Source organism: Hirundo rustica, chromosome 16 (genome assembly GCF_015227805.2).
Source record: "Hirundo rustica isolate bHirRus1 chromosome 16, bHirRus1.pri.v3, whole genome shotgun sequence".
Classification (NCBI taxonomy): domain Eukaryota; kingdom Metazoa; phylum Chordata; class Aves; order Passeriformes; family Hirundinidae; genus Hirundo; species Hirundo rustica.
Genome location: NC_053465.1, coordinates 13,847,828 through 13,875,343, shown reverse-complemented (window position 1 = coordinate 13,875,343; position 27,516 = coordinate 13,847,828). Strand labels below are relative to the sequence as shown.

General features: G+C 56.2%; 2 protein-coding genes across 3 annotated transcripts; one reads left to right on the top strand and one right to left on the bottom strand.

Moving 5' to 3' along the window:
* Positions 1–912: 912 nt before the first annotated feature.
* Positions 913–8,558, bottom strand: LOC120760282 (immunoglobulin superfamily member 1-like). The gene is made up of 6 exons (XM_040080322.1): positions 8,200–8,558; positions 2,793–2,965; positions 2,667–2,702; positions 2,236–2,505; positions 1,723–2,004; positions 913–1,118 (listed from the first exon to the last, which is right to left on the bottom strand). The coding sequence occupies exons 1-6, from the start codon at positions 8,556–8,558 to the stop codon at positions 913–915; spliced, it is 1,326 nt and encodes a 441-aa protein (XP_039936256.1).
* Positions 8,404–24,569, top strand: LOC120760211 (sacsin-like). 2 transcript variants are annotated; one of them, XM_040080210.2, is made up of 7 exons: positions 8,404–8,582; positions 10,994–11,081; positions 11,269–11,371; positions 11,622–11,768; positions 12,138–13,470; positions 13,711–13,799; positions 14,287–24,569. In XM_040080210.2, the coding sequence occupies exons 1-7, from the start codon at positions 8,560–8,562 to the stop codon at positions 24,339–24,341; spliced, it is 11,838 nt and encodes a 3,945-aa protein (XP_039936144.1). In that variant the 5' UTR covers positions 8,404–8,559; the 3' UTR covers positions 24,342–24,569. The 2 variants fall into 2 exon arrangements, with proteins under 2 accessions (XP_039936144.1, XP_039936145.1); XM_040080211.2 differs by lacking the exons at positions 8,404–8,582; positions 10,994–11,081; positions 11,269–11,371; positions 11,622–11,768 and having other exon boundaries at positions 12,852–13,024.
* Positions 24,570–27,516: the final 2,947 nt, after the last annotated feature.

The following is a 27,516-nucleotide window of genomic DNA, read 5'->3' as shown; positions in this document are numbered from 1 at the left end:
GGCTGGAGCAGTCACTGCTCTGCAGGGCAGTGGGAGCAGTCACTGTACAGTGGGGTAGCAGGAGCAGTCACTGTGTGCTGGGAGAGGTCAGTGCACCTGTCACTGCATGGGAGCAGTCACTGCTTGGCCAGCGTGGTCACTGTGCAGCAGGTGAAGTCAGTGGAGTGGTCAGCGTGCAGCAGGAGCAGGCACAACGTGGCTGGAGTGGCTGCTGCATGGCAGGAGTGGTCAGCAGAGTGGTCACTGCAGTGGTCAGTCCAGCAGTCACTGTGCAGCACGAGCAGTCAGTGCAGCAGTCACTGCGTGGCTGGGCGATCAGTGCAGCGGTCAGTGCAGCGGTCACTGTGCAGCCAGAATAGCTGTCAGTGGAATGGTCAGTGCAGCAGTCAGTGCAGCAGTCAGTGCAGCAGTCACTGCAGTGGTCACTGTGCATCCAGAATAGCTGTCAGTGGAATGGTCAGTGCAGCAGTCAGAGCAGCAGTCAGTGCAGCAGTCAGAGCAGCAGTCAGAGCAGCAGTCAGTGCAGCAGTCAGAGCAGCAGTCAGAGCAGCAGTCAGTGCAGCAGTCACTGCAGCGATCAGTGCAGCGGTCACTGTGCATCCAGAATAGCTGTCACTGGAATGGTCACTGCAGCGGTCAGAGCAGCAGTCAGTGCAGTGGTCTCTGTGCATCCAGAATAGCTGTCAGTGGAATGGTCAGTGCAGCAGTCAGTGCAGCAGTCAGTGCAGCGGTCAGTGCAGCAGTCAGAGCAGCAGTCAGAGCAGCGGTCACTGCAGCGGTCCCCGCGGGGTGACCCGTGTGTTCTGGGCGTTCCACCGCCCGCCCGCCCCGCGGGACCCCCAAGGCAGCCGGGACCGGGACAGGAATGGGGACCGGGACAGGAATGGGGACAGGGACGGCGATAGGCACGGTTTATTCATCCCAGCGCGAGTTGGTGGAGGGGAATAACCGCGGCGGTCCCGCGGCGGTGCCCGGCGGAGCAGCGCTGCCTGCGGGGAGCGGGCGGCTCCTCCAGCCGCGGCAGCAGCGGCTCCGCTCCGCCTCAGCCGTGATGAGCCCCAGCAGCAGCAGGAGCCCGGCCGCCAGCGCCAGGCGCACGGTGTTGCACAGCGTGTAATCTGCAGGGGCAGAAGGGACGGTCGCTGCGGAGCAACCCGCCGCGAGAGCCCAGCCCTCCCGTGGGGGCAAGCAGGGGATCCGAGGGGACGCACAGGGCAAGGGGACACCCCAGGGGGGTCCTGGGCTAAAGAGACGTAAAGGGAAGTTCACAGGGAGCAAAGGAAGCCTCGAGGGGGGCCCCAGCCGCACCTCCCACATCCCTGTCCCCTGGGCCAACCCCTATTCACAGCCTCTCACCTGTGACCCCATTCAATGGCACCAAAGATAGGAAGGAGGGAAGAAATACGGAGCTGGCCCTCAGATGCCACTGGGATGGTGACACTGAGGTGTGACAAGTCCCTGGGGCTGGGAGGTGCAGGGAGAGGTGTTCTCTGACTTATCCCCACCTGTCATGCCAGCAATTCTGTATCTCTAGGGTCTCTAGGTCATCTATAGGGTTTCTGAGGAGCTGGCCAGTCACACAGGTGAAGGAAGCTGGAACCCTCTGCTTGGTTCCCTCTTACATCTGCTTCCCTGCCCTAAATCCTCTTTTCTAGCTCTCCCAGCTGTGACAGACGGCAGGGAGGAAGAGCAGAGCAGGATGTGGCTGGGGGGATGTCTCACCTCTCACCACCAAGTCCAGGGTGTTGCTGACAGCAGACCATTCTATCGAGGCGTTGATGGTGTAGCACTGGCAGCTGTAGCGGCCGCTGTCCCCTTTCTGCACGTGGGAGAGGTTGTAATCACCTTGTTCCCCTGAGAGAAGCTGGGCTCGGCTCTGACCCTCCAGGTACAGGTAACAGCCGGTGCTGGGCTGTGCAGAGGTGCAGCGGAACATCACAGCAGCTCCAGCAGTCACCTCGTGCTCAGGCAGGACAGAGAGGTCGGGTCTGGGCAGGCGGAGCTCTGTGGGGACAGGAGAGGGATTGAGAAAGTGGAGAGGGCTTTGACGTGGTGCCAGGAGCACCAGGATCTCTGTGAAGCCACCAACTGGCTCAGGCAGAGGTGAAAATGGTCCTCACCTCTCCACATAAGCCAAGAAGAGAAAAACCCTGCCCATTGTGGAAACGGCCACGGGCATCCCAGTGTGCCGGGGGGCGTGTGACCCCACAAGTGGGGAAACAGCACATCCCTCACCTTTCACCGAGACGTCCAGTTCATCGCTTCGAGCCAGCACAGTGCCTCCCTCCAGATAATGGCAGCTGTAGGTACCTCTGTCCTTGTAGGTGGCATTAGAGATGGAGAACTCGGCCCTGCTGCCACTCTGTTCGAGGGTATGGAGCCGGCGGCTGCCCTTGTACAGCACGAAGCTCCCATAGCTGCACTGGCAAATGCAGCAGATGGTGGTGGAGCCTCCCGGTGGGATCACCCCAGGTGGCTTCAGGAAGATGGAGATTGTGACGGCACCTGCACAGGGAGAGAGATGCTGCCAGACAGACAGGGAGCTCACACCAGGCCCCGTCTCCACACAAGGGTGAGTTTTGTTCCAGGGCTGTGGAAGAGCCCCGGGAGATGGGTGAGCCCAGAAATGTGTCCAACCTCCCCATCTACCTCATCAAGATACTCACTCGGTGTAGCCTCACTCTGTGCCACCAGCCAAACACCTGTAAGAGAAGCAGCTGTGTGACATCTCTGTGGAGTGTCTGGACACCTCCTGTCGCCCTCTGTGAGTCCCCACAGCCTCTGGCACTCACCGAGGGCCAGCATATGGCTCACAGGCAGCATCACGTCCCTCTTGGCTCCCTCTGTATTTGGTTCAAGCTGGGCTTCTTCAGAGCAAGGCTTTGGCCAGAGGCACTGAGCAGCTGCGTGGCTTCTTGTGGCTCCTCGCTGCCACAGGCCACCTCCTGTCCCACGGCTTGGGTTTCTGCAGCACAACTGCAGGGCTGGGATGGTTGAACTGGAACCACAATGTCCAAGTCACGTGCCCAGGGCTGGGTCCCCCTGACAACTTAGAATCCTGCAGACCTTGAGGGAAAGGCTATCGGGACTTTTTGTTTCTCTTTCTTAGATCCGGTCACTTGATAGGGAAATGACTTCTCTGCCTTATGAAATAGGGGGTTGTTTTGCAACCACAAACCCACAAGTTTGGTGGCTCAACAGAATGAAATAGGATGGAAGGAACTTGACTTCCTTTTTGGCCTTCTCTGGGGCAGTTGTTTCTTCCTGGCCTACGGTGTTTGTCATTTCAGGAGGGACAGCAATACCTCCTACCTGCAGGTCTGGGTGCACCCCACAGGGTTGGTCCCACTTCTCATCCATCAAGACCCCCCTACTCCCACACTGGAGCAACTGATGGTCCTTACTCCAGGCAGCTGCTCCCTTCCACCCCGCTCCTGGAGCCAGGTGCACCTCAGCTGCACTTTCTCTCTGGGATAGCCAGTGATGCAGACAGAGCTCCCTTTGGCACTAAAGAAGGGCTAATGAAACAGGGGAAGTCACTTGCACCTCTGGATGTGGGAGAAGGGAAGGGATGGATTCTGGCACCGGGGCTGTGTAGGACACGTGGCAGCTTGTCCAGGGGTCCTGCTCTGAAGGTGGCAGTGTTTTCAACTCCCTGCCCTCCTGTGAGCTGCAGGCAACACATCCTGTCCCCTCTGTGTCTACGATCTCTGCCACGACTGGCCCCTGCAGGAAAAACAGGAAAGGCTCAGGACTGGGTACGTGGGGCTTATATGGGTGTAAACCAAGGGAAAAAGGCAAAGCTGGACCCTTTTCTACCCTTTTTTTTTTTTTTTTTTTTTTTTTCTTTCCCCTTCAGCCTTTTTGGGGAGAAGTTTGCCTTCTCCTTCAGGGCAAGGAGAAGTTTTGGCAGCAGAGTGCCCTATGGCCTCTTCCTTGTTCTGGGCACCTCCTCTGGCCCTCTCTCCTTCTAAACACTCTTTGCCTCCCCCAGCCTCAGCTGATTCCTGGCATTGATGCCTTCGTATTTTAGCTTTTATATGTTTCATATATTTGCAATCCTGCAATTCTTTAGTGTATAACTCTAAAACTCCATATACAGTGTTAGCTACTGCTTTCCCATTTTAGTCAGACACAGCAATTCCTCTCTAGGCCTGGGAAACAAGCACATCTCACTGCCTCAGACTCTGAGACGTAAACAAAAGTGAATGGGGTGTGGGGGGGCAAACTTGGGGTAAATGACTTCATTACTTGAAGCTGTAATTGGAAGATCAAGCCCCAATATGCAAATGGACCAAACTTATAAAATTTATAAAAGTATGAAAACCTGTGACCTGTCACCCGTTTTGGGTGTAGTCCCTGGGGTGGCTTTGTCTGCCCGAAATGAACCTGAGGGCCCTTCAATAAACATAACTGCTTATTATTCCCTTAATTTTGTCTGGCCTCTGTTTTTAGGTAGCCTGAAGAAGGCATCAGCATCTCCTTGGAGAGCCTCCTTTCAGGCCCATTTGTCTCCACAGTCCCCACTGGCCACACCAAAGTGCTCTGGGCTCAGTGCCCCGTGGAGAACAAGCCCTGGCCGTTCCGTGGCTCTGGCCTGGCTCACACCATCCAGAATGATGTCGGTGGCATCGCTGTGGGCCCATCCATGGGCACATTGGAATCCTTGCTCCTCTCTCCCGAGCCTTTTCTCACACCCCTCAGCCTGTGACCGACCTCTGGGTGCACTTCCAGAGCATGGGAGCATGGAAGGAGATTTCTCCTTCCATCACCACTGTTAGGAGTTGCCTGATCCAGCAGCCTGAGAGAGAGAGAGAGAGAGAGAGAGAGGAGGCTGCTGCAGCTCCAAGCCCCCAGGTCCAAGAAGTTGCGGAGCCCACAGAGGACAGGTGGGGTCACACAGAGACACAGCCAGTCCCACAAATCTGGACAGGCACACAGGGCCTCCCACAAACAACACCAATAGGGTGTGCCTCTTATTGTATCCCTGCAAGCACATCTGAGCTTAAATATCGAGCTTTAATGAACATTGTACTGTCAGATTCGTACCACTATAAATAGTTCTGCTGGGGGTATGGAAAGATGTGGCTGGAGACAATTCCTCATATCCACTTAAGCAGCTCCAAAGAACTCTCCTGTGATTTGGGCTTCATCCCCAGCTACAGCTACACCACCCTCTACTGCCCAAAGGTGGCTCCTCAGCAACTGCATTGCCTTCAAGACAAGGCTGCTGCACATCTTACCTCATCAGCAAGTGAAACGTCACTCTCTGACAGGAATCAATATCCCCAGCATTCCTGATCCCAGCCAGTTTAGCCCTTTCCACCACTGGATGTTCTCACCTTAGAATCACAGAACATTCTGACTCGGAAGGGACCCATCAGGATCATCGAGGCAAACCCCTGGCTACAGCACAAATATGTGAAACAGGAGGTTCTCCTTTTTTTTTGGCCCTGAAGGAAACCATTGTTACCATAATATTTCTCTTTCAGTCACCTACCTTCCCCAGCTTAATTCCGCAGCCTCAGGTCACTGGCTAGAGCAGAACTATGTCCATCCTAGAGAAAAACAGGGAAGGATAAAGAAATGCAAGCTGTTTCCAAACCATGCAAACATCACAAATATCACACCCCTGCTGCTGAAATCCAGCAACTGTTGCACTGCTCCCAGTCAGCAAAGCAGATTCCAGCAACGATCTTCTTCCTGCTCACTGGTAGGACCATGGTGTTTGTGACACCTGAGTCCACGGCTCCCGATAGCCCTGCAGGGGCTTGGCTGTTGCTTCCTGCCTGGATTTTTAACCACAAACTCTAAACACATGCAGAGGCATCTTCAGACAAGCTAAGCATGAACCAAACTCTCTACCTGCCTGTTCACACACCACCACCTGAGCGTGCAGCTGTGTCTTCGAGGCCAGAGAGCAGCAAGAACCAGTCTGAAGCAGTCTTCCCAGGAAAGGCGACTTCAGAAATGTCAGGGCAGCCTTCACATCGTTCTAGACCTGCCTCTGCTGAGGAGAAGCAAACTCGGGCTCCCAAGGCAAGCAGCATCAACCCACAGTTCACTGAAGTACACCCAAAATTTGACACTGTGCAACGTTCATTATAATTTGTGCCACAGACATTTTTATATTTTAATCATTAAGCTAATGGTTAATCCACAAATGGATTTTTACCTGTCACACAAATTTTAGAAATTGGGTAAAAAGCGCCAAATACTTGAGAAAATAATGCTATTCAAGATTTGCTCAAGATTTTTTTTTAATTTGATTTGATCAGGATTTGATTCTTGTTCAAAAAGCCAAATGAGAAGAAATTCTTAATACTAAATTTAAAAAAGACTTGATGTAAATTATATTTTAATCTTTTTTGGTTGATTTCCTCCCTTTACACTATGTATTAATTCAAATATTGTGATAAAAACATCATCTTGAATTATAAAATAGTAAAATATTCTTCTAGAAAATATCAACAGGAAAACATTTTTTCCCCTGAGTTGTTTCAGATTAGTTCAGAGTAACAAGAACTGATTTTTTCTTACAAGCAGGTTTCATTGGTTTTTTTGGGAAACCTGCATTTTCCAAAAGAGAAAAAAAAAAATATATACAATGTCAGATATCTTTTGGGTTCTAGTTCCTCATATGGTCTACCTGGTTTTGCCTTTCATTTTCAGTTTCAATTTTTCAAAATTTGCCTTAATTCTGAGAGCCAAGGTTCTGGAGAATAAATGTCTAATTAGACTCCTCCCTCCCTGTCCCTCATCTTCAAACACCGGTGTTTGTCCTGTCTGTGCTACATCCAGAGAGAACTATGAGGAAGACTTTGCTCCAGACATGCAAAACTCTTCCAAACAGCCCAGGAGGTGCCTCAGTTTGCTTTGTCCACCTCTCAGCTCAGCACATGAGAAAAAAACCAGGGAATAGAAGGGTCAGTTTTATTGCACCTATCACGTGAAGGACTCATTTTATGTACCTTCTGTCATGGTATAATCCCAGACAACAACTGAGCCCCACACACGATCCCTGGTGGGACGGCGGAGAGAATCAAATGGTCAAAGTGAAAAAAAACCCCCTTGTGGTTTGAGATAAAGTTGTTTGATCAGGGAAGCAAAAGCTGCACATACAAGCAAAGCAAACCAAGGGATTCATTCCCCACTTCCCACTGGCAGGTTCAAGCCATCCCTGGGACAGCCTGGCTCCATCATGGTAACAGTGACTTGAGAAGAAAAATGCCATCACCCAAACATCCCCCTTCTCTCTTCCCCAGCATCCCTGTGAGCACAATGCCATCCTCTGGTGCCCCACTGTCCCCTGGCCGGCCAGTGCTCCTGCCACCAGTGCAGGACCCATCCCTGCACAGGGGCAACATGGAGCACAGGCCCATGGCCATCTGCATTCCCACCACAGCTCTGAGGGTCACAGGGATGAGGGTCTTGGAGGAGTGTGAATCTGCCTGGAGAGGGGTTGAAGCCGTGGAGCACTGACCTGCACACCATCACACTCACTCAGGAGCAAGGTGAAAGAAGAAAGTATTGAGGAGGCTTCCCTGCACAGGTGTCTCACTCTATCCCCTGAAATTTGGACATTTGCCCCAAGACACCGTGTCCTACAGGTTCCTTCTTCACACACTGCAAGGGGTCTCATATTTTTGTGGTCTTTTGCCTGCAGTGTGCAGTCCAAGTAGCCTCAATGTGGCATCCTTGTGACGTCGTGTGGTTCCCACACGGTCTGTAACAGTCCATGGGCCTGAAATTTGTCTTATGGGATCTGTACAGCTATCTCCACATAGTCCCATGATCCATTTGATACAGCCCCTTCATCCAGGACAGTTCAGGTGTTTCTGCAGGCCATTCTTAGGCAGGAGACCGGGCCCTGATGGCCCTGGGCCCATAGCACTATCACCACACGCTACATCCCTGAAGCTATATTCACACACTACATCCCTGAAGCCATATCCCCATGTATTGCCACACTCCATCCACGTATCCACATTCCCATACCCCTGCCCCGTAGCCAAGCTCCTGCCCCGGTCCCCCCCCGCCGCCTTTCATGTCCCCTCGCTCCTCCCCCGCCGCTACATTTGGCATGAAAAAACCACATTTCCCCGCCGGTGTGTGTGCGACGGGGAATCGAAACTCTTGGAGCGGGAGGCGGGACCGGGAGGGCGGAGCAGGGGGCTGACTGGAGCATCGGCAGCGCACAGCGGCACCGAGCATCGGCTGCGCACATCGGCACCGAGCATCGGCAGCGCACAGCGGCACCGAGCATCGGCAGCGCACATCGGCACCGAGCATCGGCTGCGCACAGCGGCACCGAGCATCGGCAGCGCACAGCGGCACCGAGCATCGGCAGCGCACAGCGGCACCGAGCATCGGCAGCGCACAGCGGCACCGAGCATCGGCAGCGCACAGCGGCACCGAGCATCGGCAGCGCACAGCGGCACCGAGCATCGGCAGCGCACATCGGCACTGAGCATCCGACACCGGACAGCGGAGAGCGGGCACCGAGCAGCGGGCACCGGACCCCGAACAGTGGGCAGGGACCTCCCCGCAGTGCCCATCATGGCCCTCAGGCAGCCAAAGGCGTGAGTGGGTCTGGGGGGTTTCACTGGGGGTTTGTGGGGGGACACAGGGCATGGCTGGAGCATTGTGGGGGTCACGGGGATGTTGGTGGGCAGGGGGCTCCAGGGGTGGTGGGGAGAACTGAAGGGTGACTGAGGGAGTTGGGGACTGCAGCGGTCAGGGCTCACAAGGGAGGGGGGTTCAGGGGCTGCTGGATGTCTTGTTTTTGACTGGGAGAGAGAATTTCCTCCCCAGAAGCTGCTCCAGGGCTGTGTTTGGGATTCAGTGAGAACAGCGTTGGTAACGCACTGAGCTGGAGCCCTGTCGAGCTCACTCCAAGTCAAGGACTATTCAGTGACCCATGCTCTGCCACCGAGGGCAGAGCATGGCCAGGAGACCCAACACAAACTGCCCAGAGGGATATTCTGGACCACAGAACTTCTTGGCCAGAACAGAAACTGGGAGAGAGTTGGCCAGGAGCCACCAGTCACTGCTGGGGGATGGGTGGGGCATTGGTCAGGGGGTGATGAGCGACTGTCGGGCACTGCTGGTTTCTCTCGGGTTTTATTCCGTTCTCTCTCCTTTTCATTACTATTTTTAATAATAGTAGCAGCAGTAATGACAATATATTTAGTCTTGTTTCAATTATTTGACTATTCTTATTTCCACTCACGGGTTTTACCTTTTCCTAATTCTCCTCCCCATCCCACCAGAGCAGCGAGCGGCTGTGTGGGACTGAGTTCCTGGCCGGGGTTAAACACGACAATCCTTACTGGTGCTCAACTGGGGCACAAAGAGTTGAGATAACAATAGATCAGAGTGTGTAAAAGTTGTTGTAAGCATGTCTTGTTTAATAGCTGTGGGTCACAGTTTGCTCTCGGAGTTACTGCCCGTGCGCTCACGGGTGCATTTTATAGAACCTTCCTGGTGTGTGTGGTCCCGTGGGAATGTTCATTCTCCCTGGCTCTGGGCTAAGGTTATTCTGTTGTGGTTGGTGACACCGGGCTGTGGTACGAGAGAACGGCTGGAGCGGAATCCAATCTGCCGGCTGTGCTCAGCATTGCCGTCCCTGCTGGCTTCGGGAGCCATCCAGTGGGAACTGTCAATAATTGCACCTTTAGGATTTTCTCCGGCGAGAGCCAATGAGACGAATCTTCCAGAGTGGCCTTTCGTTTCAAATCTCTTTTCTCCCTTCCCTTCCCTTCCCTTCCCTTCCCTTCCCTTCCCTTCCCTTCCCTTCCCTTCCCTTCCCTTCCCTTCCCTTCCCTTCCCTTCCCTTCCTTCCCTTCCCTTCCCTTCCCTTCCCTTCCCTTCCCTTCCCTTCCCTTCCCTTCCCTTCCCTTCCCTTCCCTTCCCTTCCCTTCCCTTCCCTTCCCTTCCCTTCCCTTCCCTTCCCTTCCCTTCCCTTCCCTTCCCTTCCCTTCCCTTCCCTTCCCTTCCCTTCCCTTCCCTTCCCTTCCCTTCCCTTCCCTTCCCTTCCCTTCCCTTCCCTTCCCTTCCCTTCCCTTCCCTTCCCTTCCCTTCCCTTCCCTTCCCTTCCCTTCCCTTCCCTTCCCTCCCCTCCCCTCCCCTCCCCTCCCTTCCCTTCCCTTCCCTTCCCTTCCCTTCCCTTCCCTCCCCTCCCCTCCCTCCCCTCCCCTCCCCTCCCCTCCCCTCCCCTCCCCTCCCCTCCCCTCCCCTCCCCTCCCCTCCCTCCCCTCCCCTCCCCTCCCCTCCCCCTCCCCTCCCTCCCCTCCCCTCCCACAAAGCCGCTCGCTGTTCCCAGTGGGGGAGAATCAAAAAGAAAAGGTAAAACCTCTGAATTGACACAAGAACAGTTCAATAATTGAAACAAAACTAAATAGATTGATATTAATGCTGCTACTAATAGTAATGAAAAGGAGAGAGAACGGAATAAAACCCGAGAGAAACCAGCAGTGCCCGACAGTCGCTCATCACCCACTGACCAATGCCCCACCCATCCCCCAGCAGTGACTGGTGGCTCCTGGCCAACTCTCTCCCAGTTTCTGTTCTGGGCAAGAAGTTCTGTGGTCCAGAATATCCCTCTGGGCAGTTTGTGTTGGGTCTCCTGGCCATGCTCTGCCCTCGGTGGCAGAGCATGGGACACCAAATAGTCCTTGACTGGGTTCCAACTCAAACATCAGTGTGCAACCATCACCGTTCTCATGCTGAACACAGCCCTGGACAAATTTCTGGGAAGAAAATTAACTCTATCCCAGCCAAAACCAGGGCACTGGAGCATCCCCGGGAGAAATGGGGGTTTGGGGAAGCGTGGTGGTTGTCCTTGGAGGTTGTTGTTTCAGCAGGTCCTGGGAGGAGATGGGGTCTTTGAACCTCTCCCAGGAGAAGCACATCCTGCAGGATCCAAGGGGGACATAGGGGTCCTGGATATGGACCCTCTCCCACACCTTCTCTCCCTCTCTCTGCTTTACAGGGAGACCTTCTGCCAGCAGTCACCCATCTTCCTTGACTACCTGCACAGCATCCTGCAGAAATACCCAGATGGAGGGCAGATCCTCAAGGTCAGACCCCCAGGGAACCCACCTGTGTGGGATCTCCTGCCCAGCAGGGCGGAGTTACTGCAGGCAGTGGGGCTGGTCCCTGTCCAGCTCCAGCCCCAGGACCTGGGTGCCCAGCTGGGAGAGAGGGTTGATGCTCTTCTCAGGCCCTGAGGGGCCCAGGTGGACGGGCACTGATCCCTAATTCCAGGAGCTGGTGCAGAACGCGGACGATGCCGGTGCTACTGAGGTCGTGTTTGTGTCTGACGAGCGGGAATTTGACATCACCGGAGGGGGACTGGAGGGCACCCAGGGTAAGAGACACTGTGGGCACTGGGAGAAACTGGATGAAGCCCTGGGGTGACACTGTCTGGTGCTGGGAGGGACTGGGGGAACTGGTGAGGGGTTCTGGGATGTGCTGGGGGCACTAAGGGTACTGGGAGGACTCAGTGATACTGATGGGGGTTTTGTGGGACTGGAGCTTGTGGGAACACTGAGTGTGAATGACAATTCCCCCTCCATGTCCCAACTCCCCCCTAACCCATGGATGGTGGTGACCACCAGGCCCAGCTCTCTTGGCCTACAATGATGCCGTGATGTCGCCTCGGGACTGGACAGGGATTCAGCGCCCAGGGGTGTCACACAAGCGGGAGGATCCCCGCACCGTGGGGCGCTTCGGCTTGGGCTTCACCTCTGTCTACCACCTCACCGGTGAGTGGCACTGGGAGCCTCTCCTGGGACCAAACTGGAGATGTGGGTTTTACTGTAGGCACTGAACTACGGGTGCTGGAGAGAACTGGGGGCTCTGGGGGTGTAGAAAATGGAGGACTGTGGGCAAAGTGAGGAAACCTCAGGCATTGGGAGGCTGGGGGGAGGCTGGCTGGTAATGGAGGGCAGGGCTAGGGGGACAAACTGAGGGAGGACTGGTGAATTGGGATTAAGCTTTGAATTGTGGGAGGCACTGTAGGGATAAACTTAAGGCTATTGGGTGGGCATTTGGGGCACTGATGGGTTGGGGTGATCCAGGAAGGCAGTGGTGTCCATGTTATCTCTGTGGCCTCATGGTTCCCATGTCTCCAGACCTGCCAGGTGTGCTGAGTCCCCCATACTTGGGGGTGCTGGACCCGGAATGCCAGGTGCTGCCTGGTGCTGGCAAACGCTGGGACATCTCTGAAGCCCAGGACCTTCCTGGCCTTTTTGAGCCCTTCAGGTCTGGGCTGGAAGCTGTGGGACAACACCATGCCTCAGCCCAGGGCACCCTCTTCCGCTTCCCTCTTCGCCGGCAACCCTCGGAAATCGCTGCAGGTGTCTCCAGTCCTGAGCGCATCTGCAACCTTATCCAGACCTTCCTCACAGAGGCCCCTCTTGCCCTCCTCTTCCTTCGCCATGTCCGTCGCGTGGTCCTGCACCGTGTGGCTCCTGATGGGGTCCAGACACTCTTGGGAACACTTGTGGCATCCCCTCAGCCTCTCCCTGTCCCAGTGCCATCGGGGGATGAGGGACTGAGTCTGGCGTGGTGCCTGGTGGCCCTGCACGGGGATGGGGTGGGTGCTGGGAGTGAGTGGTTGGTGGCCACAGGCAGGGCCACTGAGGGGCCAGCCACGGCTCTCGGCACGGGGCTGGGGTGCTGCCCTGAGCTGAGCCTGGCACACCCCCTCCACGGGGCCTGCCAAGGACGGCTCTGCTGCTTCCTGCCACTGCCAGCCACTGATGAGACAGCCACAGGGCTGCCCGTCCATGCCAGCGCTCCCTTCGCCCTCTCCGATGACCGCCGCCACCTGCGCTGGCCCCAGGAGGGCGAGAAGGGTGAGGAGGATGCCCGCTGGAATGCTCTTCTGCTGCTTGACCTCCTGCCCCGGGTCTACGGCCACTTGGCCACCGTGGCCGTGACTCTGCCCGGTGCAGATGCCTACAGCCTGTGGCCGGACCCTGAGCGCACGCCGAGCTCCGGCCGGATCCACAGCCTGGTGAGCCGTGTGTGCCAGGAGCTGGCGGCTGCTCCCATCCTGGTGCCGGCCGCAGAGGGGGTGGCGGGGTGGCTGCGGGCACCCGAGGCTGTGCTGCTGCCGGAGGCTGCGGGGGACGTGGCCACACGGAGGGAGGTCCGGGCCTTGCTGGTGGCAGCCGGGGAGCCGGTGGCTGAGGTCCCACCCCACGTGTGGAGCGCGCTGACTTTGGGGATGCCGAAGGGTCTGCGGGAGGCCACGGCGGCACACGTGCGGGAGGTGCTGCGGCACCACGGGGCCGCAGAGCTCCCGGCTGCCGGCCGCCTCTCTCTACTGCGCTACGTAGCCGGGGATGGGTGCCATGCTGAGCTCCAGGGCCTACCCCTCCTGCCTCGTGCCGACGGGACCTTTGTGGCCTTTGGAACGGCGTCAGCCATTGTCTACGTGGACACACCTGACTGCCCCAGGTGAGCCCCTGGCCCCTGGCAGCTCTGTTTCCTGCAGAGTGGGCAGGACAGCCAGGTGCCCACAGCCACAGCTCTCGTGCTTGAATTGGGAAGCAGACCCGTGGCCAAACCTGGATATTTGGGCTCCCCACTGCTCTCCTTCTCTAACCTGGTGTCACCAAGTGGGAGCTGAGGCAGGTGTCCAGAAAGCTGCTCCTCATTAACCCTCCAGTCCCCCAGCACCTTTGTTTGTCTTCGCAGGGAGCTCCTGCCTGGCTTGGCTGGGTCCTTCCTGCCCTCAGACCTGGAGCTGGGCTTGGACAGTCTCCTCCGAGGCATTGCCAGGGAGGGTAAGAGACGGGGGTCCCTGGACCACCTTTACATCCCCTGGTTGCCCCTCCTAAACCCGAACATCCCCAGGCAGCCTTGTACACCCTAGGGTTCCTCTGCAGCCCCAGTATCTGCCTGTACTTCCCTGTCTTCCTGGGGATCTATGTCCTTGCTATTCTTCCCAAAATTCCCCTGTCCCCTCTGTGCTCCCTCAGATCCTGGGTTTCCCTGTGTTCCTCATCTGAAGACCTCTGTGCTCCCCAGTACTGGTCCCCCTAACACCTTTTTACCTCCCACATCTCTTTCTTATATTCCCTCCCATTTGTGGTTTCTGGGTTCTCTGTGCTCTTACTAAGGGTATCTGCTTTCCCTCCAGAGCTCAGGCCCTCCCATATCCCATATGGGGGCCACCTATCCCCTGCAGGTTCTTTCTCCCCCATCCTGGGTCCCCCTGCCACGTCCCAGGTCCCACGTGTTTCTAGTCCAGCCTCTGCCTTTTGTACACAGGTCTCTTCCCCAACCTGGTTCTGCTGGACCCAGCCGTGACTGTACAGACCCTGCGCTTGGCTCTCCCCCCAGCCTGGACATCCCAGTCTTCAACCCCGGTGACCTGGTGCCCGGCCCAAGGCCCCCCCCAGCCCCCAGCCTCCTGGTTCCCAACCCTGTGGCAATTCCTGGCCCACCAGGAAGACCTGGGCCCTCTGGAGGGGCTCCCTCTCATATCCCTGTCCACACTGGATGCCCCCAGTGTCCGTCTGGCTCCATTGATACCTGAGTCCAGTCTTATCTTCCAGGAATGGGAGGACCAGCTCCTGCCACTTGCTGTGGCCTCTGTGCTGGAGTTCCTGGGTTGCCCTGTGGTGCCTCCAGGCATGTGGCATCGCTCCCTGTCCCGCTATGTCCTGCCTCCATCTCCCCTCAATGCCCTGCGGGCCCTGGGCAGGCAGGGGGCTGCAGCACTGGCCTCCCGTATGGCCTCGCTGCCTGACGCGGATGTGGTCACCCTCCGGCTCTACCTGGCAGATGTCCCATCCCTGACAAAGCAGGACATGGCCACTCTGGCTGCTCTGCCCCTCTTTCTGCCACTGCCCTGCTTGACCACCCGACAGCCCAGAGAGCTGGTGCCAGCCAGTGCCACCCCAGCGCTGGAGCCAGCGCTGGAGCTTCCCCAAGGTGTGGTGCTACCGGAGGCGGTGTTGCGGTGCCGGGATGAAGCTGACCGGCGGCTATTTGGGAGGCTCCAGAAGCCCCTCATCAGTGCAGCCCATGTGATGCTGAAGGCCATCAGAGCCGTGGCCCAAGGCACATATGCAGGGCAAGCGGCTGAGATGCAGGCTCTGCTGCTCTGGGTACTGCAGCATGGAGACGTTGTCTTTGCACAGAGCCCTCCGCTCCGGCAGGCCTGCAGCGAGCTGGCCTTCCTGGAGACCCCTGACGGCCCCGCATGCCCTCGAGACCTCTACGATCCCTGCGACCGCATCTTGCAGGCACTGCTGGGACCTGAGCGCTTTCCTCCTGCTGCCTTCCATAATCCATCTGTCCTCCGTGCCTTGAAGGCCGTGGGCTTGCGGCACGGTGAGGGGTGCCTGCTGCCCTCAGACATCCTGGCAGCTGCAGCAAAAGTCAGCCAGGGCGGCATGGCAGCTCTGGACAGGGCTGAGGCACTGATTACAGTGTGCAACCACCCCAAGGCACTGGATGGCTTTAGTGCTGCAGAACTTGGGCAGCTCCAGGCTCTGCCATGGGTGCCTTGCTCCAAATGCACAGGAGAGCCTGGGAAGCCCTTCCTGGCCCCCAAAGAGCTGCGATCCACACAGTACCAATCCCTGGTGGGGCTTGCCATGCCCCTGACCAACGCCTTTGTGGCAGAAGCAGAGAAGAAGCTGGGGCTGAGCCAGACCCCACCACCGGAGAGAGTGTGGGAGCAGCTGAGAAAGCTGTCGGGGCACAAGGACATGGATCAGATGGGTCCTGCTCTCCAGCCCATCTACAGGCACATGCAAGAAAACCTGGAGGCCTTTGGGACTGCCCTGGATGATGCTGTTGTATGGACTGGGTCTGGGCTTGTCCTGCCATGTGATGCTGTGCTGGGCTATCCTGAGAAGCTGGAGCTGGAGATGCTGGTGCCTCGAGTGCCCCCTGACTTCCTGCCCTACAGCTGCCTCTTCAGGGCTTGGGGGGTGGCAGACGGGGTGAGTGAGGAGAGGGTGGTGTCAGCCCTGCGCTGCCTGGGGCAGGACATAGACAGACGCAGCTCCAGAGCGGGCACTGCCGCAGAGTTGCAGGTGGTTATAGCTGTCCTGGACTGGCTGAAGAGACGGGGCTACCAGGGCAAGGGCACTGTGCCAGTTCCTGTGAGGATCCCGCAGGGCTCCGGCTTTGCCCTCTGTCCAGCTGCCTCTGCCGTATACCTGGACATGGAGCTGGAGGAAGAGGAGGATGCTCAGGAGGTGGTGCACGAGGCAGTGCCTTCCAGCACAGCCGTGTTCCTGGGTGCAGAGCTGCTCAGTACACGGGTGCTGGGCCCGGAGCCGTTCACAGCCTGTGGCCCCTCGGAGCCCATCACCCTACGCCTCCGCAACATCCTCCGGGAATACGGCGAGGAGAGCGACCTCTTCACAGAGATGGTCCAGAACGCAGAGGATGCCGGTGCTACCATGTGCCGCTTCCTCCTGGACCTGCGGTGCTTCAGAAAGTCCACCTCTGGGCTGCTAGACCCAGGTATGGCTGCCTGCCATGGCCCAGCCCTCTGGGCCTACAACGATGCCCTGTTCACAGAGGATGACCTCCAGAACATCACCCGGATTGGGGCTGCCACAAAGGAGGGCCAGGCAGGCCGGATTGGGCGCTTTGGGCTGGGCTTCAGCTCTGTCTACCGTATCACAGATGTGCCAGCAGTGCTGAGTGGGGAGACGCTACTCATCTTTGATCCCAATGGCACCCATCTGGGCAAGCACATCCCCAGGGCTGGCTCCCCTGGCATCCGCCTGGACTTCTCCAGCCGACCACGCATTCTCCGTGTCTTTGCTGAGCAGTTCCAGCCTTACCACGGTATCTTTGGGTGCTGCCTGCCTGAGCCAGGACCCTTTCCAGGAAGCCTTTTCCGCTTGCCTTTTCGCACTGAAGAGGAAGCTGTGACATCTCAGATTTGCTCTGAGGCCTTTGATACAGAGCGTGTCCAGTCTCTTGGGACTGTTTTCCTTGGCTCTAACCGGCTCCTGCTGCTCTTCCTGAAGAAGGTGAGGGAGCTGTCCCTGGAGATGCTGCCAGACACGGCCACCTCTGCAGAGGATACCTCTCCTCTGGTCATACTGCAGCGAAAGGAGATCCGAGACTTGGGGGCCCCTGGGGATCCCCCAAGCTGGGCAGCCATCGAGCAGCTCTCAGCCTGTGAGGAGGAATCCAGGACTATGTGGCACTACCTGGTTTTGGTGTGTCAGGGTGATGAGGTGTTGCTGAAACTGTTTCACCAGAACACACAGGCAGGACTCCATCCTCCACCCCCCATGGCTGGTGTGGCCCTTCCCCTTGCCCCTGCTGAAGATGGCAAGTGGGTGCCACGTCTGGATGCTGAGAAGGGGCAAGTTTTCTGCCATCTTCCCATGCCGGTCATCTCCGGGCTGCCAATCCACCTGCATGGGGCCTTCAGCATCCTCTCAAATCGCAAGGGGCTGTGGGACACAGCGGAGCGTGGTAAGTGGAACCGGGTGCTGCTCCGCAATGCTGTGCCGATGGCCTGGCTCCAGGCACTGGACCATCTCCGTGCCATGCACGAGGCAGGCGAATTGAGGAACTATGAGTATCATCTCTTCTGGCCAGACATTAGCACTGCTCGTTACCCCTTTACAGAGGCTGTGACTGGTTTCTACCAGGCTGTGGCAGCCAGGAGTGGCCTCAGGCTCTTTTCCGATGGCCACTCCTGGTGCTCACTGCAGGACGCCCGCTTCCTGCACCAGGCTGTGGAGAGACACCCTGAACTGGGTACTGTGGCCCAGCGAGTCTTTGCCACCATTGTGCCCCATCCCCTGTTGGCTGTGGCCTTGCCTGGGAAGGTGCAGGAGGGCCTTGGGAAGGCACTGGATGCTGCAACCTATGACTGGAACCGCTTTCTCTGTGAGCTTGTGCTTCCCAACTTGAAAAACCTCCCTGCTGTTGACCGGAATCTGCTTGTTCTGCATGCGCTGGATATATCTCATGAGGATGTGGACAAAGTGTTGCAGACCGTGCCCTGCATCCCTGTCACCCCTCATGGCCACCTGCAGCTCATCAATTGCCTGGTGCATCCCAGAGGCCATGCTGCCCCTTTATACAGCCCTCAAGATGGGCGCTTCCCCATTGGGAATGCCTTCCTTTCCCTGGAGAGACTAAGCCGGCTGGAGAGGCTGGGCATGGTAAAGAACAGTGTGGACCTGACAGAGCTGCTGGAGAGGGCAAAGACTGTCCAGCTTCTCTGGACCAAGAATCGTGCCCAGGGCTGCCAGAGGGCTGCCTGCATCCTTGAGTTACTTAAGGATGCAGTGAAGAAGAAAGCAGACAATACTCTTCAGGCCGCTTTCAAGACTGTGCCCTTCCTCCCTGCTGCATTGCCCACTGGTGAACATGAACTTCTGCCAGCTGACCAGCTCTACCATCACCTCCATGCCCCTCTAGTGGGACTCATCCACCCTATCTTGGCTCCTGAAATGCTGGGGGAAAACTTCAGCCTCTCGAACGAGGTAGCATCCTTCTTGGGGCTGGACCAGCAGATCCCATCAGCTCGAGTCCTTGAGCAGCTGCAGGCACTCAGCCGTAGCTCCAACACTCTCCCTTTGGAGACCCTGCAGGACAGCACCAACTGCTGCTACAAGCACCTGAACATGCTGCTCCAGGAACATCACTCCAGCTGGGATGAGGTGGCTTCAGCAGTGGCGAAAGGGGAACCCTTCATCTTGGTGGGCTCCCGTTTTGTGCCAGTCACAGATGTGGCCGAGACACTGTCATTTGAGGCTGTCCCATACCTTCATCAGCTCCAAGAGCAGTACAAGCCCTACAAAAAGCTCTGGAAGTGTGTGGGACTGCGCTGCATGTTCACCTGGGATGATTATGCCCAAGTACTCTGCACCCTGGCAAGGACACATGCTGGAGAGCCGCTGCCTGCCGCTGAGCTGGATCTGGCCCTGCGGCTGGTGTCTTGTGGCTTGATGGAAGATGGCAACCAGCCAGATGCCTGCCAGACTCAGCAACTCTTTCTGCCTGATGAGGAAGGCATTTTGCGCCCACGAGACCAGCTCCACTTCAATGATGCACCATGGATGCCATTGGACAGAGATGTCCTGCTGTGCCATAAACAGCTGTCCCGAGATGCAGCCCTGCGTTGTGGGGTGGCCACCACACGCCACCGAGCGCTGGAGAGGAGTGAACTCACCACTGACCACCTGAGCCTCTGGGCGCAGCCATTTGGTGCCCATGAAGATTTGCCAACACGGCTAAAGAACATCTTGAAGGAGTACTCGGCATCCGCTCCTGATATGGTGAAGGAGATGCTCCAGAATGCGGATGATGCTGGTGCGGGGCTTGTGCACTTCGTGTGGGACTGCCGGCAGCACCCAACCAAGGCCACTTTTAGTGAGAAATGGAACATCCTGCAGGGCCCTGCCCTGTGCATCTACAACGACCGCCCCTTCCAGCAGCAGGACATCGAAGGTATTCAGCGTCTGGGGGTGGGTGGCAAGCAAGACCGGCAGGATGCCATAGGCAAATATGGCCTTGGCTTCAACACTGTCTACCACTTTACTGACTGCCCAGCCTTCCTGACAGGAGACAGTACCCTGTGTGTCTCTGATCCCCATCTCTACTACATGCCCACAGCCACAACTGAGAAGCCTGGTAGCATGTTTGCTGTCAACACTGAATTCAAGAAGAATTTTCCGGATATTTATGACACCTTCCTACCATCTTTCTTCAACCTGAAACAGGGCGTCATTTTCCGGCTGCCGCTCCGCACTGCAGCTGGGGCTCTCAAGTCCAGAGTGTCTGACATGGTTGTGCGAGACCAAGACCTCAAGGAAATGGAAGAAACACTGGCTGAGGAAGGTGAGGACTTGATGCTCTTCCTCCGGAATGTCCACACTGTGGTCTTTTCCATGATCTCCCCAGGTGGGAAAGAGTTGGTGGAGAAGTTGCGGGTGACCACAGAGCTCATGAGTAGTGATGCAGAGCTAAGACGGGATTTTCAAGCAAGATTAAGCCAAGCCATGGATGGGAACAGCCCCACCCCTCTCTCCTATGCCATGAAAATCAAAAATAGCAGGGCTGAGACCACAAGTGTGTGGAGGGTGATCTCCCAAATTGGGGTGCAGGGTGGGGCTGAGGAGTCTCCGGTGTTTAAACGTTTGCCCTATGGGGCTGTGGCTGCCCGCCTGGAGCCTCTGAACCAAGTCACGGGCAGAGCCTTCTGCACCCTCCCACTGCCCTTGATCACTGGGCTGCCTGTGCACATCAATGCCAACTTCTCTGTGGATGCAGCCAGGCGCAGTCTCCGCTCAGACAAAGGCTGCACAGAGGCAACCTGGAATGACTTCTTGCTCCAGCGCTTGGTGGTTCCACTGTACTGTGACTTTCTCACCAGGCAGTGGAAAGCCCTGGAGCCAGAAAAGCTCCAGTATAGGTCCCTGAAACTCTGCCAGCAGCACCTGGACTCCCACTTCCTCCAGTTTTTCCCTAATGTGAAAAGGGTGCTACCTATCTTTCAGGATATGGTGAGAGAGGTCTACAAGCACCTTAGTCATGCACACCTGCCCCTGGTGCCTGTGTACCATGAGCAACCTTGCAGCAGGGTGACAATAACCTGGGCATCTCCAGGTGGAGGGAACATGCTAACAGAGCCGTACTTCCTCAGGGAGATGCCTGACTCAGAAGTCCAGAAAGTGCTGCAGCAACTGAACATGAAACTGGTTCCAGCATTCACCCGCCTGCAGCACATCCATGAGGAGTTCATTGAAGCCCAGGTGAACGCTGTTGCCTTAGAGCCAGACTCTCTCCGGTGCTTCCTCAAGGCCCTGGCTCTGCCTGTGCCCTGCAAGCTGGATGAGACACCCCTGAGGACCCCAGAGAACTGCTCCTGCCTGCTGAAATACTTCAGATGGAGCAGGTACTCCCAAGGTACTCACAAGGATGGGGACGAGACAGAACTGGAAGGCTTGCCCTTGCTGGCCACAGAAGATGGTTTTCTGAATGCTTTCAGCATCCACCACCCTGTCTTTGAGAACTCCTTTGCCCACCTCTTCCCTAAGCACAGCCACCGTTTTGCCCAAAAGTGTATTTCTGCATGGATCCCATCTTGCTTTTTGAAGGAGCTTGGCCTCCCAGAGGCCACGCCACTCATCCAGGAGGCATTGAGTCAGTTGGAGTGGACTACAGAGGGGGAAAAGTGGCTCAAGGACCTATGGACCTTCTTAAAAAGTGTGGTCTCCACCAGGACTTCAGACGTGAACATGGAGTCATTAATGGATCATCTCCAGGATATGGCAGTGCTTCCTGTTCAGTGGAGTAAGCCAGACTCAAAGCACCTACTGCCACTGTCCTCCCTCTCCAGGGTTCTTTTTGAGTGCCACTCCGAAGTGGAAAAGTCACTGCACAAACTGGGCATCCCTGTGCTCCAGCAGTCCCTGCTGCCCCGTGGTTTTGCCCACTGTTGCCTGAAGCCAAAGGCGTTGCAGACCACAGATCCCGGGGCTGTAGTGGCCCATCTGGCAGAAAAAAGAGCTGATCTCTCCTGGGGGGATTTAGGGGAGCAGGACGTGACAGCCCTGCTGAACTTTGTCCAGGGAAACCTGGATTCACATGCACTGGAGCAGCTCCGGCACCTGCCTCTCTTTCAGAAATTTGGGGGGGGCTATGTAGCTGTGGCTCCCTACCGCAAGGTGCTGTTGCTCTGGAGGCAGTTCCTGGAAGAGCCCTTGTGTGCCCAAGACTTGTATGACCTGGACAAAGACATGCTGCTTCTCACACCAAGCCTGACCCATCAACGGCTGGCCAAGGATTTGAAGTGGAAGTCCACAAATGACCAAGAGCTCTTCATGACTGTGGTGCTTCCCCAGCTGTCCCAGCTCACACGGCAAAACCTCATGAAAGCTGTTCGCTTGTTCTTTGACTTGCAACCCTTCTGTAATGCTGAGAGCAAGGAGGCCATTGTGGCAGCTTTTCAGAAGGTGGCCTTTATACCAGATGCTCATGGAACACTGTGCTTGGCCTCCTACTTCTATCGTGACACACCCTCCTTCCGCACCCTGCGGCTCCAAAACCGCTTTGTGCCTGAATCTTTCTTTAAGGAGCTACATTCGAACTGGAATGCTATGGATTTCCTCCTTGAGGTAGGTGTCCGCACCAGCCTCTCTGTAGAGGATTTTGTGGCATTGGCAGAAGAGATAGAGCATGAAGCTACGCAGGCTACCTGCCATGCTGCAGAACTTCTGGAGCGACAGCAGGAGATGCTCCTGCAACTTGAAATCCTGTTGAAAAATCCTGTGTCAGAGGGATTCCTGAGGAAAATTGCCTCAATCCAATTCCTGCCTCCACTGGATATCCCCCCAGACTTGATGAACCTCCACCCTCCTTTTGCAAACTGCACTAAGGCCGTGGCTCTGAAAGGCAGCGTTTCCTATCTGGAAAATGTGGCTGAGCTCCTGTGGACATCAGCCACCATCCTGCCAGAATCCTTCCACCTTAACAAGATATCCATGAAGACCATGGGAGTCCTTGTAGAGGTACCCACTGCCTTGGTGGTGGCCAACCTGGAGCATGTGTGCAGGGCAGCCTGCTCGACACAACTGCAGATTAGCACACGGACCAGTGTGCTCCATAGCATGTACAGCTTCCTGCAGACCCATCTGAATGAGGTGGATGCAGAGCACCTCGCTGAGCTGCCCGTGGTGCTGGCCAGATCAGAGGATATGGCCAGGCCACGGCAGGTGGTGACATCACTCCCGGACAAGGATGACTTTTACCCCTACCTCCTCACGCCTCACCCCCATGTGGCTGCCTTCAGAGATCTCCTGCAACACCTTGGCGTTGCCCTGGTCCCTACACTGAGTCACTACAGCCATGTCCTGGCCCAAATCTACCAGGAGAGCCATGGCAGTGGGACTCTTACCAGTAGACAGAAGAAGACAGTCCTCCTGGCCACACGGCATTTCTTCCAGCTGCTGCGGGAGGAACTGGAGCCCCCCGATTGCTCTGCTGTGGCTGAACTGTACCTGCTGAGCACTGCTGACTGCCTGGAACTGTCCCACAGACTGTGCTTCAATGACTGCGTGCCCTCAAAGACCGCTCGGGCCCTGGAGAAGACCTTTGTGTTCATGGCTGCACTGCCAGTGTCTGAGTGTAATGTCATGTGGCTGCTGAAAAGACTGCCACCACACCTGCGGCCACGGGCACTCTCAGAGATGACAGAGCAGCAGCTGGAGGACGGTGGTCCACAGCCATGTCGCTATGGCTCTCAGTGCATTGTGCAGAGGCATCTGCAGACCCTGCTGGTATCCCCATGGTTTAGGCTAGGGCTGGAGTCCCTACTGCAGTGGCAGAACCACAAGGCCATGACAGGAATGGAGGGGGTTGGTGGCTTTGCAGTGGAGCAGCTGAAGGTGCAGTGCTGCAAGGACATCTGCACTGTGCTGGTGCATGATGGGGCAAAGGTGGAGGGCAGCTCCCAGTCACAGGTTATCCATGTGTGCCCATCTGGTGGTTCCCAGCGGCTCCTCTACATCCGGCACACAGAGATGGTGCTGAACTGGCACCCGCTGAGGGTCGTGGAGACGCTGGCACAGGAGATCAATAACATCCTGGGTGGGCAGCTGGAGGCACACGCTTTGTCCGTGCTGCGTGAAATGCTGGTCTGCCAGGAGCCACAGGACATCGCCTTGGTTCTGGTGTACCACAACGTGGCGCTGGTGGGTGTTGCACCAGAGATGAAGAAGAGGCTGCAGGAGGAAGCTGTGGCAGAAGAGGGGCCATGGAAGGATCCCAGCCTGGCAACCTTGAGGCATGGTGTCAGGCAGCCAAAGGTGTGGCCGCAGCTCTGGGTCCAACACAAACCTGCGAGCACCGCCTGGCAGCACAGACAGGGAGGTCGTGGCTCCTGGCTGAGCAGTGAGGATTTCATGGCCCTGACTCCGTCCATGCCCGAGGCCCTGCGTTGGCTGCGTCAGGCCATGAGTGACCTGCAGGCAGCCCACAATGACATCCGGCACTGCTGCCCCAACTGGGTGCTCTTCAAAGTGCATCAGGCCCTGGAGAAGGCGCTGGTGGCAGCTGTACTTTGCCGTGGGGAAGCCTTTGAGGGTCATGGGGGGCTGATGAGGGTGGCCCAGAGGCTGGAGGAGGAGGAGCCGGAGCTAAAAGGCCTTGTTCTGGACGTGCAGCGGTTGCATGACCACGGCATGGACGCCAAGGCCACACAATACCCAAGCTACCATCCCTTCCCCATGACCCCCAGTGAGGCCTTCCCCAGTGTGGATGAGGAGGAAATCCTGAAACAGGCACAAAAAGTGCTGATGACACTGAAGAACTATGTGGGCAGAAAGTGAGGATGTCCTTACCGAGGGACACGGCACCTGGGCCAAAGGACCACCAAGTCCCCATCAGAGACCCACCAAGGATCTGTTGTGAACCCACCATGGCCTTGCCACAGACCTGCCACAGGCAATTCCAGACTGTCCAACCCTGATAGAGGAGTTTTGGTGGCAGATGACTTCCCAGACCACTGAATATCACGGGGTAGCCTGTGCCATTGGCATGTCTTGAGTGTGCAATAAATAAAATGCAAAATAAATGCTGCAGTGCTGATAGATCCTTCACTGGCGGGGACATAGGGAAGTCATGGGCAATGGGTGTGGAAGGTGGAGGTGGTGATGAAGGAGTTTGGAGAACTGTGGCGGGTCAGTTTTGGCAAGCCAGGTGCCCACTGAGCCAGTCCATCACTTCCCCTCTTTGACTGAAAAGGAGGAGAAAATGTGATAAAAATCCCATGGGTCAGTGAGATCACTCACCAATTACTGTCACAGTCAAAACAGACTCACCTTGGGAAAATGAATTAATTTTATAACCAATTAAACAGAGTAGGAAAATGAGGAATAAGAATAAACCTAAAAACACCTCCCCTTACCCTCCCTTCTTCCCAGGCTCAGCTTCACGCCCAACTCTTTTACCTCCTCCCTATGAGCAGTGTGTGAGATGGGGAATGTGGGTTGCTGTCAGCTCATAACACTTGTCTCTGCTGCTCCTTTCTTCTCACAGTTTCCCCTCTCCATGGGAGACAGTCCTGCACCAACTTCTCCAGTGTGGGCCCTTCCCACGGGCTGTAGTTCTCTAAGAACTGCTCCAGCAATGTCTCTTTCCATAGGGTACAGTCCTTCAGGAACAGACTGCTCCGGTGTCCTGCCAGCTCCTGCATGGACTCCTCTCCACAGAGTATAGCCCCTGCCAGGAACCTGCTGGAGTGGGGGCTCCTCCCAGGCTACAGCTCCCTTCAGGGCAACCCCACCTGCTGTGCTGTGGGGTCCTTACATGGGGTGCACTGGGGATCTGCTCCTCTACTCCCCTCCACAGGCTACAGGTCAAAATCCTCCTCTCTGTGGGCTGCACCATGGACTGCAGGGGAATCTGCTCCAGCACCTCCTCCTTCCCTGGCCTTGGTGCCTGCAGGGCTGTTGCTCTCACGTCTTCTCCCTCCTCCCTCCCAGCTGCTGTTGCACAGCAGTGTTTACCCCTTTTTTAATATCTAATCACATAGGCCCTCCCAGCATCGCTGGTTGGCTCAGACTTAGCCAGTGCTGAGTCTATCCTGGAGCCTAACATGGGGGCAGCTTCTGGTGTCTCCTCAAAGAGAGTCCCCCTGCAGTCCCCTGCTACCCAGACCTGGCCATGCAAACCTGTGACAAGGATGATGAGGTGGTACCAAGAGGAGCATGGGGGTCTCAAGAAAAGCAGCAAGAGCAGCAAGAGGAGCTCAAAGTTTCAATAAGCTGGAGTCATTGACATAGGCCCAGAGACCATCACCAAAATGTCCCAGTGTCACTCTGATGGTATGAGGCCAAGTGCACAGCCTGCCCCTGGGTCAAGGCAATCCCAAGCACAGACTCAGGCTGGGCAGAGAATGGATTGAGAGCAGCCCTGAGGAGAAGGACTTAGGGGTGTTGGTGGACAAAAAGCTCAATGTGCCCCAGCCCCTTGCACTGTCACCCAGAAATCCCTATGTCCTGTGCTGGCCCCACAGTGTGGGCAGCAGGGGACAAGGGGGATCCTGCCCCTCTGCCCTGCTCAGTGAGATCTCACCTGCAGAGCTGCCTCCAGCTCTCAGGGGCAACATCAGAAGGATGTAGAGCTGCTGGAGTGAGTCCAGAGAGGCCAAAGAGATGCTCCAAGGGCTGGAATCCCTCTGCTTGGAGCCAGGCTGGGAGAGCTGGGACTCTTCAGCCTGGAGAACAGAAGGCTCCAGGGAGACCTTAGAGCCATTTCCAATGCCTAAGAGAGCTGAGAGGGGACCTTGAACAAGGGCCTGGAATGCCAGGACAAGGGGAAGGGCTTTCCACTGACAGAGGACAGGGTTAGAAGAAATTTTTCCCTGTGCGGGTGGTGAGGCCCAAGCACAGGGCGCCCAGAGCAGCTGTGGCTGCCCCGTCCCTGGAAGTGTCCAACGGCAGGTTGGACATAACTTGGAGCAACTTGGTCTGGTGGCAGGTGTCACTGTCCACGGCAGGGGGTGGAGCAAGATGAGCTTTGAAGTCCCTCCAGCCAAAACCAGCCTGGGATTATATGCTGATGTGAAACATCACCACAGAGATGATGAATCCAGGCATTGCCAAGCTGCCATGGCATCATGTCCATTGCGTGGTCCCTGACAAGGTCAAAGGGCAGCTCCTGAGGAGACCAGATCATCTGATTGGGCCAAGGCTGCAAACATGGGAGGCCATCACTCAGTGCTGAAGGCTCACTGTCAGGTGCTCTGACCCTTGACCAGTAGAAGGTGAAGGCTTTTGTGCCTTCAAGGTGCGGCAGCCTGAGCATGCGGCTTCTGTCTCTCCTGCCTGTGGTTCTCTCCTGCCTGGGCAAGGGATGTGAGCTGAGCTGAGGCTGGACATGACATCAGTACGTGGCATGTCTGTCAGACTCAGGGACCATAGAAATGGGCATGGCTCCAACCATTGCTGCCACTCACTGTGACAGACAACAGAGAAAACAGAAATTTTCAGTTGCAAAACAGTGCTTTAAAGACTGACTTGCAAATTAGATAAAATAATGTAAAAGTAGAAGTAGACACACAGGATGCTAAACAGAGCTGGAAGCAGTAGATAAGGATAATAAGGAACCTAAGTGGGTTTTGTGGCAAAGTTATGTAACAAGAAACAACAGTGCATGCCCTAAGAGAAGTTCAAGGCAAGGGCACTTACGACTTTGTGGGCTCTCAGTGAATATGGTGCTTCTTTGGACAACCCTCTAAGGCCATGAAAGGTCTTCCAGTAAGGGGCAGAGGTGTGTGGATGCGGACAGCCTGGTCAGAGAGGAATTTTCAAGTATCAGGTAGCTATAAGGTCTGTAAGAAAGAAAGTCACATAACTTTCCCATACACTGTGAGAAAAGTCATGAAAGAATCAAAACAATCCTTGCACCTGTTGTTTTGCACTTGTTTATATGCAAGATGTTTACAAAGAGGTATTATTTCTAATTAGCCAGTAATGGTGAGGGGTGTTGGTTGGAGGTCCA

Bases quoted from the DNA above. Each gene is read 5' to 3' on its own strand.
- LOC120760282 (XM_040080322.1), bottom strand. From the start codon at position 8,558: ATGGGCACTGCGGGGAGGTCCCTGCCCACTGTTCGGGGTCCGGTGCCC. The intron at 2,506-2,666 runs GTGAGTATCTTG...CTCCCTGTGCAG, and splicing joins ACAGAGTGAGGCTACACCGA to GTGCCGTCACAATCTCCATC. The intron at 1,119-1,722 runs GTGAGACATCCC...CTGCCCCTGCAG, and splicing joins CCTGGACTTGGTGGTGAGAG to ATTACACGCTGTGCAACACC.
- LOC120760211 (XM_040080210.2), top strand. From the start codon at position 8,560: ATGGCCCTCAGGCAGCCAAAGGC. The intron at 8,583-10,993 runs GTGAGTGGGTCT...TCTGCTTTACAG, and splicing joins GCCCTCAGGCAGCCAAAGGC to GGAGACCTTCTGCCAGCAGT. The intron at 11,082-11,268 runs GTCAGACCCCCA...CCCTAATTCCAG, and splicing joins ATGGAGGGCAGATCCTCAAG to GAGCTGGTGCAGAACGCGGA.